This window comes from Poecilia latipinna, unplaced genomic scaffold, assembly GCF_001443285.1.
Source record: "Poecilia latipinna isolate Pla-1442-1.1 unplaced genomic scaffold, P_latipinna-1.0 Scaffold5, whole genome shotgun sequence".
NCBI classification, from domain to species: Eukaryota; Metazoa; Chordata; class Actinopteri; order Cyprinodontiformes; family Poeciliidae; genus Poecilia; species Poecilia latipinna.
In genome coordinates this window covers 808886-820188 of record NW_015112621.1, presented here as the reverse complement: position 1 = coordinate 820188, position 11303 = coordinate 808886, and the positions used below count along the sequence as shown (strand labels likewise).

The 11303-nt window shown below is 36.9% G+C and overlaps 1 protein-coding gene across 2 annotated transcripts in view; it reads right to left on the bottom strand.

Moving 5' to 3' along the window:
• The window catches only part of cntn5 (contactin 5), a 180428-nt gene that overhangs the window by 118488 nt on the left and 50637 nt on the right, over positions 1 to 11303 (bottom strand). For both annotated transcript variants that reach the window (XM_015016012.1, XM_015016085.1), the window contains exon 3: positions 6959 to 7077. In XM_015016012.1, the coding sequence (XP_014871498.1) occupies positions 6959 to 7013 (55 nt within the window). In that variant the 5' untranslated portion in view covers positions 7014 to 7077. The remainder of the gene's footprint in view (positions 1 to 6958; positions 7078 to 11303) is intronic.

Sequence of the window (11303 nt, the reverse complement as noted above, 5' to 3'; positions counted from 1 at the left end):
GTTGCACCATCAACAGTAAGTGAGTTGGTTAGTCTTTCTGTAATCAAGAATCGGCTCTTTTGTCTTGTTAACATTACGAGGCAGGTTGGTGACATGCGGTTCATGCTGGAGCTCAGTGTGCAGTTATAACTCAGCAATGCAAACAGCAGTGGGTTCAGCACACATCCCTGGGGGGCTCCTGTGTTCAATGTGATGGTGTTGGAGCTGGTGCAGCTGACCTGGACTGTGAAGTCGTCCAGGAACCAGCTGCAGGAGGAGGTGTTCAGTCCAGGCAGATGTAACTTGAGCTGCGAGGGAATGGTGGTATTGAATGCTGAGCTGAAGTCCATAAAACAGCATTCTCACATGGGAGCTGAGGTGTGACAGAGAGTGAGATCCCTTCAACTGCTGACCAATTTGTGCGGCATGCGAACTGCAGCGGGTCCACTGTAGGAGGGAGCTGGTTCAGAACCAGCCGCTCAAGGCACTTCATATAATTGGGGTAAGTAGTAAATGAGCTCTGCAGCTGTGGCCCTTTTCTGGAGCGGGGCTAATGGTGGTGGGACTCTGTGGGCTTTCTTATTGATAGATCTGAGAATGATTAAAAACAAACATATTTCATAAATAATTAATTAGTAGGTTTTTGATTCATAAACTGATGAAGTAGCAATCTCAGCAGTTCAATATTTAGCATTTTCTACACAGTGTTAGAAGGATGAACAGAAACATCCATCTGTCAATTTTTCAATTTATTCCTCCATTTTCTATTTCTAACTTTGACCTGGGAACCTGCAGTCTATGCAGAGACTCTCTAAGAAACCAACACAATCATAACAGAGATGCCAAGACATTGCTCTGAAGAAGCAAATTTCCCCTCCAGCTACCACGCCACCCAAAAGCAAACATTACTCTTTCTTTAGAGGTATCGACTGCTCCCCATCCTAAGTGGGCACACCACCGTTTTCCTAGAGGTGTCAGACTTACACATGTTTCCACCCTTGAAGCTTCAAGGTAGAAAGCCCCACTGCCACTTTCTACAACCAGTACTGTAGAAAAGTAACAATTTGAGGGAGAAAACACGAAACTGGACACCTTGAATACACTTTTGACTTTGTATAGAGAAAATGACAATGGGTTGAATACTTTTACAAGGCATTTGGAAATAATATTTTCTTCCTGTGCCAACAGTATTTAGCTCATTTAAATTAAGTAAATCAAACCAATCTATTATATTTTGTTTTGTACGCAGACCTCAGAATTAAACTTCAATACCTCAAAACACCAGTTTGTTTGTTGCTTCAGTATTGCTCATGTCAAATATGAATCTAACCTGAGCAAATAGTAACTTTGAAATGCAGTGGAACAATGCATGGACTTGACACACAGGTATTTCAATCTTATACAGCAGAGTTTTTCTATTTTCACAACAGAAAGCAGCACAGTACTCATTGCCTCTCCTGTTACATCAAACTGAGTTTTTACAGTGCTTTGGCTGGACTGAAAGCATCGCATTTTCTTTTTTCTAACAGGTTAAATACTCTCATTCTCACCTATCACTGCTTATCCCTCTCCAATCTGACAATTTTGGACTTGATATTTGTCCATAGTTTGACTTTTTTCTCTTATCTCCAAAATCCAAAATATTTTCTTCTAGTTTTAGGAAGTGCAAAAACAACAGCATCTTGTTTTCCCTCGAGACAAATCGATTGTAATATTATCCACTCATGCGGTGATCTGCTTCAACACCACCAAAGGACTCATAAGTGCAAATTTTTGGAAATTGAATTTAGCTTCAGTAGAGTGCCACTATCTGCCAAATAGCTTTGGTTCCTGCTGCATCTCTGTCGAAGCAAATGCTGTGTAAATCGAAGCAATTTGAAGCTGGATTTTTTATCTGTGACCTTTATACTAATAAAAAGGTATTTTGTTGTCACTGTGAAGAAACGGAGATCAGTTAGATACACTGGGAACATTCATACTTAAAACTAATAAGTAAAAACAAAAAGCAGGGCTGCCCTGATCTTCCCTTTATGGTTTTACTTCAGATGCAATTACAGCTAAAGCGTTGTGATAGAACATGCCAAGTGATGTTGCTAACCTGTATATTGTTCTGAACCATTTTAAAATAGAAAAGAAAAACATTTCATTTGCAAACCTGGTAGTTTCTTCCCGAGACGATTGTAAGAAAGCCGACTTTAATGTTCCCAATTTGATTTAAAATTTAAACTTTAGGCAAAATCCAACCAGATCATAAATCTACCTTGGAGATGTCGAAGGGAAAGCGTCAAACTTTTGAGGAAACTCTAAAGAGATTAAATAAATATCCATGTGACAGCAAAGGAGATTAAGAATAACCGACTGCCTTTCATGTATTTTGGGAAATATATGATTTTGCAGCTGCTTGGACCACAGAATGTCCTCCCATTTCAATCCAACTGACTAGAGCTACTGTATTTATTAATCCATCATTAATTTATGAATCATTAATTCATAAATTAATGCTTTTAATTTATGAATTAAAATCATTAATTCATAAATTAATGATTTTAATTAATCATTTAATTTATGAATTTTATCCAACAGTTGAAGCAATTTTGTAGTAACAGTTTAAATATTTTTGTTAATTTCTGCACAGCTAATTCTGATATTTGAGGAAAATCGCATGCGGGGAAAATTGCTGAGTGGCTCAGTTGGCAGGTAGAGCCATGCACACTCCTCTCTCTCCACCGTATTTCCTGACGATTTGCTGTTCAAAAAAACCCACTTGTTCTAAAAAAAATTAATCAAATACAGAAACTAAAATGTGTAATAAATTGTGAATGTCAAATATGATTAGACTAAATTCTAAATAAAATTATGACAAATTTTATGCTACAAAGGACAAAAAAAATTTCAAATAAAGGTTTGTATTAAACCTTTTATTTTGTATCGTCCTGTGGTGGACAGGTGACCCACTGACTGCTGGACATGGACTCCAGCCTCCCCAACGACTCAGCCTGGGTAAGCAGGTAAACTATTAATGAATGAATGGATAAACACTTTAATGAAGCCAGAACATTTCCATCTAGCATATTTATCAATTTAGTTATTTACATTATCTATTATGTATGAGTTTGTGTTGTTTACAATTTATTCATCAACCAATAAATAATGACTCTCAGTCTCTGAGCATGTCATTCAGGTCAATAACTTTGTGCTTATGGTGTGCAGTGTGCAAATCTGATTTGTAAATATATATATATATATATATATATATATATATATATATATATATGTAGAAACAGGGTTAAGACTTAGGAAAAGATAAATACTTAAATACTTATAAATCAGTATTAAGGTAAAAACATATTGGCTGATACAACTCTAGCAAATTATAATGAATGAAAAAGCATGGCTAAAAAGTTCAACTTGCAAAGAATATTACGTCACTAATCTATAGAAAGTAATGAAAGAAAATAAAAAGCTGGGGAAAATGCATGCTATCTGGCTAGGATTGTATTTTCTGGTCTACTTCAATAGTTCATTGTTTACACATTTAAGCAGAAGAAAACAGAAAACTACTGCAACATCTCAAAGTTTCTACCGGCACTCTCAGCCATTCAGGTTTTAGTTTTAGGTAAAGATTTTACCCTTTTTTATTATTGTTTCCTAATTTTACTTTACAGTTAAAAGTTGTTCTCTGCATTACTTCATATTGTAGTTAAAGTATCAAAAGTCAGTCAGTAATAAGTTCCCGGTACTTAATTTAAATGCGTTAGTGGTAGAGTTTTAATCAAGAAATTGTCTGAATATAAACTGCTTTACAGCAGCGGTGGCACCCACTGAGTTTATATAGATTTACTGCTTTTATGACACATTCCCACGCATTAGATGAATCACTTACAAAATCTCTGGGGAGTCTCTAATGACACTTTGCAGACAGTTGTTGAAATGGCTCATGATTAAATTACGCCAGCCCTCCATGTGCTTCTGCTGTTGGCTTCTAAACTAACATCACAAAGTGCTTGATAACACCAGACGTTGACTTTCTGTGGGAAGAAAAAGATTTGAAACCGTGGAAATTTTGCTTTTCTTGCACAATGACATTCCAGTCTTTTCAGAAGGAGGTAAAAAAAAAAACGGCACTACCTGTAAATGTGTGCACATCTTGAAGCAGATTCAGAACTGCTGCTAACGAGCTGAAAAGGACTGCTGAATCCAGTCTGACTATTATATTACGTCTCTAACTCAAAGTCATTTTGCTTTCTCTCCTGTCTATGTAAATCTGTGCACGAAAGTTTGACCCAAATAAAAATCCATCTATAGGTAGATGGATTTAAACTACCATGAGAACTGAGCAAAAAAAAAACTAATACAGACGTAAAAGGTACCCTAATGATGTCAAGCTGATTTGGTATGAACCCAAAGCTGACTATGCAAATTTATAACTTACATCTTTAGGTGTAACAAGTTTGTCTGTTTCTTACAATTTGTCCTAAGGCTGAGTTATTGATTAATCTTGAATTTAAATTACAGACATGATCTTACACACAGAAAACCTCCGTGGTGGTTCATCAAAGACAAATACTCTGCTTCTGCTTCAGGGATAAAAGTTGGGCATCTTTAATGAAGCACTGGGTCAAAACGTGACCGCCATTTTGAATAACACAATTGGCTCAGACTTTACTAATCCTCTTCAACAAGATTCAATACGAAATAGCAAAGTAATAAATTATAATGTGTGATAATAATACCAGGGGGTTACTTTATGCCCCCTAGTTCACAGCACATGAGCTGATTCATTTAAACCAACCTTAATCTAGTTAGCGCATGCTAGTGCAAGTTATGTTCAGAATTCAAGCTTTGACCAAATATGTGGTCATAAAGTCAACCTAGACAGGCAATGGTTTATTCATTGTTTTCCATACACACAAAACTGGGTTGAGTTGTTCAGACAGAAGCTGGGTAGTTTCCATTTTAACCCAACATCAATCAAAGGTGTTACAATGTGTTGGGTTTGTAAGGAAACTAGACAGAGCTTAACCATTATTCACATATTTCCATTTTGAGCTACAGCCAATTCACAGATTAACCTTTTTGCAGATTCTTCTGTGGAACATAGCTCAGTGATTCACGTAAAATTTGCTGTTTTCCATAGAGCATATCAAAAATATCCAAAAGAAGAGGCAGCTGAAATACCTCGACACAATGTTACTCGATATGCCAGGAGCAACATTCATTTTCTTTGGCTGTAGCCCCAAGACTGGAGATATGGAAGCTGTAGTTAGTGTGGTGACAGTTCCATATTGGTGTATATTCAGGTATATTTAGTGTGTTTGAGCTTTCAAAGTAGGCAGAGACAGTTTCTTTCTCTCTTATTACACAATGAACACCTTACAGCCACAGTAGTCAGCGACTCCACTATGAAACCAAATAAGCATTTTTGCGCTGTCACATTGAACTTTGGGTTTCCTTTCTTATTAAAAACATGGCAGTAAATACATGCATATCCTGTTTGTCCTTATTTAATTTCCTCTGACGTTTTTCTATTCATACTCTACACTCCTCATTCCTCATTTATGCACACAATCTTGATAAAATAAAGCTTCTGATTTTGATTTTGGGCTGAAGCCTAAATCTGTCCATTTCTATCAGGACTGAGTTGGCAAAAAAAATAAAAAATAAACACAGAGTTGATTTTAAATCAGTAGACTTTAGTGCACAGCAGTTGAATTTGACAAAATCTCTTCAGTCTGATCAGGTGAAAGACATTCATGCTCATTTAACTATAAAGCAATATTAGCGGGTGAGAAGTTTTCTTTTCTATTTTTGGATTGCTGAGAGCACTACATGAAGACAGGCTTATTAATTTTCTCTTGTCAAATTGATTGTAATATCACTCAATCAAATACTGACCTCATCCAGCTGAACAATTCTCAGAATAATCAGCAACTCATTATAAAACAGCAGCAAAAGACAACGAGCTTGTTACCATCTTGACTGAAAAAAATAAAATAAAAAGCAGAAAACAAAACATAACTGCAAAGTAGTTTTTGCTGTTTATGCAGGTGGCTCATTACATGTAATAATCTGATCTGCACAAATTGCTTAACTTAGAAATTACCAGGAAGTGTTCCAATTGCCACTGGTTAGTAGGCCAACATCATAACTGGCAATTGGCATTTGAAAAGCGCAAACAAGAAACAATCTGTTCTCTCTCTTCTAAAAACAAAAACAATTTGCGCAGAATGCAACAGTCTCGAAGGACAAGGCTCAAAAGTTAAGAAACTGTTGTTGCCGTTTAATAGTATCGTTTAACAAGGGGAAGAGAGAGGTCAGAGCTGTTTGTGTGAGTCCCATAAACGAAGCTCGGAGAGAGCCACGGAGTGCATAACCCTCCTCTGGTGGGCTAAAAGAACCATTTAAAGGGCAAAATCCATTAGAGTGGCAAACACATGCCTCTGAACTGACCGAGGAAAGGCAATTGAGCTTTAAATTCTGCACTCACTCTGAATCACGCTGAGAAAATGAGAAGGCAAAGCATTAAAGATGGAACATTAGCACAGTCATGTTGCAGTTTTAATTGCTACCGGGACCCAAAGGCCGGGAAGGTAGTTTGTCAATGAAACTGAATGACATTTTCCATTTTTTTTGAACAGAGAAGGAAGGTATTTTTAGTCGGGAGTTGTCAAATTGTCAGAGGAGACCAAAAGAACAAACGCAGTTGGCATGTTAAACTATCTCAATTTCCTCCCAGGTAAGCTAAGCTCACGATTGAAATGATGCAGATTCCTTCTGTCCCACACTTAAAAGTTTCCTCCTTCAACCATTCATCCAGGAGGACGGTTCTCTCAACTGAGTCACCTTTACAGAGTGCAACTCCTCTGTCATCATCTGAACAGTTCAATGAATACTACACAGCTGTAATGCCAGCGCTTAAAGAGATTATTCACTACATTTATTTCCTATTATCTCTGACTCTGCCTTTCGAATTCCTTACCTGAAAGGCCACTGATGACAGACAGGATGAGAAATGGTTTCCATGGTGACCCCATACTTGTGGAAGAGGGTCCCTTCTGCTAGAATGTTAGCAGGTCAGCTGCTTCATGAAAGCCGCGCCTGCAAACAGAGTGAGGAGGAGAGAAAAAAATGTAGGAGAGAGGACGCAAATCACATATGCACTGGAGGACAGCAGCTTTATTTTAAGGTTTTACATCCCTGAACTCTTCAAGCGTTTCCTTTTTATACTCAGTCTCATCACATTCAGCACAGAACTTGCTAAAAGTTCTGTGCTGAGGAAAATCAAATGTTTTGAGTTTCGTCAGACTGCGATTGGCGCTCATTCTGCAGTCATATTAACACGAGTATGGGGTAGAAGCATGTATGCACCGAGTACACAGCATGAATAGCTTGTGACAGGAACATATTTTGGATGGCAGAATGAGGAATACAATGATGGACTCACTGAACAAGTACATGCTATTTTATATGTGATAATGATGGTGATGGTGACTATGACTTACTAGAATCATTGGAGAAACGGCTTTTGGTCTCTTGAAAATGACAACAGAGAAATCCTCCAACCGCTAAAATCTCACGCAGTGTGGAAACATCTTTGGTTTTGTTGCAACCAAAGTCCTCGATGGATTTCATTTAAATTGTTTGTGATAGACCAAAACAAAATACTACACACGTAGCTTAGTGCCATGTTCTTTTTCCAATTCTGGATTTGAAAGTGATCCATTAGATCCAAAGCTTGGTACCTAAGCCCACTTTACTCACTTGTTACTTTTCAACAACTCCAACTTTTGGCTTCATTAAGCAATTTCTTCAATAATGTTCTTAAAAACATTACACTCAGGACGTCTTACTAATAAAATCCTATCTGATGGAAATTGGTTGCACTGGATTCTATTTAGGGTATCAAAGTAAATGGGGACTTTGTATTCAAGTTTAATACAACCCATATAAAATTGCTATATAATACATAAAATCATATGGTTAGAAAGAGGCAAAATGTCAAATAGTCCAACGGCTAAGAACACCTTTTTCCAAGGCTTTCCATTTTTCACAGTGAATTTTAAAACTGTTGTGAATTTTTTTTCCACTGACGACTCTGGGAGCTCATTTTTAAACGACACGTCTCTCCACAGTTGTTTATCATTTTCCAAACCAAGGCGATCTTCTGCTTGTCGGTTTCATTTATTCGTTTTCCTTCAGGGGTATCCGGACTTTGCTCCGATTTATCAAAACACAAGTTTCAAACACACAAAAAAAAGTTTTTGATTCTGTGTCTTTGTGCTTGCATCTACGAAAGGGGAGGGAATTAGGGCTAGCTCCTATTCACTGACAAGATCCGCGGGGAAGTGCCTCATTGATCTGACGGCTGAATTTCACTCACGACGGAGTGGGATTGACAGATGCTCCATCTAATCATCTGCTAAGAGTATTAACAGTCTGCCCTTTGCACGATAATCTGTGGCATTTGACATTTCTTATTTTTAAATGGCTTGTCGCAGCCAATTTAAAATGTGTTGGAATAACTTCCCCAGTGTGTTGGCTAAACTAATTGCCAAAAAAAAACAAAAAATGAAAGCCGCACAGCAATTCAGATGTTGTGTTAGCAAACATTATTTCAACATTATTGTATTTGAAGGTTATGTTTTAAGCAGAACTAATTCTGCAGACCCTCTAATTTTGTTTCCATAGAAAAAACTGCTTTCCATTCATCTGAAAAAAAAAAAATAAATAAACAAACCTTCATTAGAACCTTCAATTTGCTCCCTTTTCTTTTTAATAATAGGAATAGCATCCGTCACCTTTTCAAAGCACCACTTAGGTCATTCATAAAGTGGCACCAAAAGCTGTAATGTTGGACATAAAAACGCCCAAAAAGTGACTAAACAATCATATTAGTTGCTTTGTCCTCAACATACCTCATCTATCGTCTTGCATTGCAAAACACAGCAGTATTAAATCTTGATGAAAGCAACACACAACATATATATAGAAATAAGAGACATAAAGCAAATGGATGATTACTCACTTGTTCCATTTCTGTTTGCCACAGTTAATTAACTTCTCAGCAAATGTAATCATTTTCAATTAAAGAAAGAAAAAATTAAGGGTGGCGCTGAATTTTTTTACGCGATCTCTGTTTTCATTCTCTTTGCTCACTGATGTAAACAATTAAACAGCTGAAGGTCATCCGTCTAGACAGCCGTCTCACGGTGGCCTCCTTTTCGGAAGAGGTGCTCACACTTTCACTCCACCGTGACTCTTTATCATCTCACTGGCAAACAGGCGTGTGAAACAAAAAAAAACAGAAAAGCATATTCAGAGGCAGAGCAGGGGCAGGAGCATGACCAGCAGTCTTTATAACTTCTCTTTGTTTGGGAGAATAAGGGTCAGCTGGGCTGTAGTAGATATTGTGCGTTGTATGTATTCACTCTATTACTTTATGCGTTTTTCTATCAGACATCATTTCTCATCTTGTATAAAAACATGTCATTTTTGTTTAAAAAAGAGAGTAAAATGGCCTGTGAAGTTCTCCAAGATAAGTCCTTAATGACTGAAATGACCAGTTTCCTGTCAGTTGTATGACAACTAGTTTACTAAAACTGGTCATCAGTTGTTTTTACTATTGACAATATGTGTTTATAAAGAGTTTTTTTTCTCTGTTTTATTGATGTAAAGTACTTTGAATTGGCATGTTGCTAAAATCTGCTATACAAATAAACCTAATTGGCTATTATACATTGTTTAAAATACAGTCTGGATTTGTCCTCGACCCATTTTAAAGAAGAAGGGGTATAATGCATTTTCCAGGCACATAGTCCCATTTTATAGCGAATTTAAGTAGCTATATTTTATCTGTAGCTCAGTAAATGTAGAAGCTGAACTGGAGACTGCAGCTGAAAGGAGGAGCTTTGTGGAAATAGGCGGAGCTTTGTAAGACCAAACATTTCTTCTTGGATTTCTGAAACATGCATGAACGAATCAACGCAAAACTCCAGGTATGTTTTTTCTATGAAAAAAAAAAAATCATAACATGATAGAAAGCTTCAAAAAATATTAATTTTACATAACACTGCTCCTTTAACAACAGTGACAGTCAATGCATTTTATTCAACAGCCAACAACAATGTTGCAAACGGCTTTGAAATATTTTTAAAATGTGTGCAGGAAGCCACTCTTGGTCCTTATTTGGATCATTTTCTCCATGAGATCACAAAATTATGAAACAAACCCATGTGTGTTTACGAGTTGTTGAGCAAAACTCTAATGATGTTTTCCGATGACCACTAGGGATTAATCTGCTTTGAGACAAATTAGCATGAGAAATGGAGTTAAGGAAAAGTCCACCATCATGTTCTGCCTGCATGTTTATCCACTGCAGACTCTGTGGAAGGCAAAGGGATTTAGACTAAAAATAGTCTATTTTTTAGACTATTTATTAATCTACACAGACTGATTAAACTGAATGGAGGACAAGAATGATTCATTTCTCTGCGATAATTGAAGCTTTTTTAGCCAAACAAATATTTTATTTTTCTTGTAACAAGTAAAACATCTGGGCATGCTACTAAATATTAGTAGCATTAGTAGCATGATAAATATTCTAATATTTATCCTTTATAAAACTGAGTGGAACAGACAGATGCCTCCCTCATTCTCCGTGCAGCCACAGTTCCTTCCTGGAAAATTGCAGCCACTGCGTTTTTTTCTAGAGTGCATCTGTTTTGAAATGTTTTCTCCAGGGACAAAGAAGGTGTAAACAATGTGTGGAGAGCATCAACAACACAGAGCCAAAAAACAAAAGAAAAATCAATGAAGAAATTTGCAGCTAACCCAAAGTATGACTAATTTACCCGAATTGGTCGTTACATCCCCGGATTGCACACAGACTTCAGGAAACGAGGAGGTTTCAATATCAGCAACATCAGCTCCCAGTTGATGCTCTCAGCAGCTTCTGTGTTTATAACATAGTTGTTGTTTTTTTCTTTAAAGTTTTCTGTTATTTTACTAGAGGTACTAATAACAGTGGTACAGGAATACATCCAGTCCCGGGAGAAGACGATACACAACTCCGAGTTCAAAATAGAGACAAGATTTTCACAACAATTTTAGATCAACCTTTTTCATTTGCTTTGTTAGAGCAAAGGTTTGACAAATCACAGTCTGTTTCTAAAGATCATGTTTTTACGGATACGGTTGCCTAATCCATGGTCTTTTTGCCAAGATGCATCAAAAATATTCCCTTTGAGTTAAGAATAAAGTTTCATACATCTCAAATGGTGTTTTAAAGAATCCGTTTTGTGTAAAACCATCCAGATCAATTACGA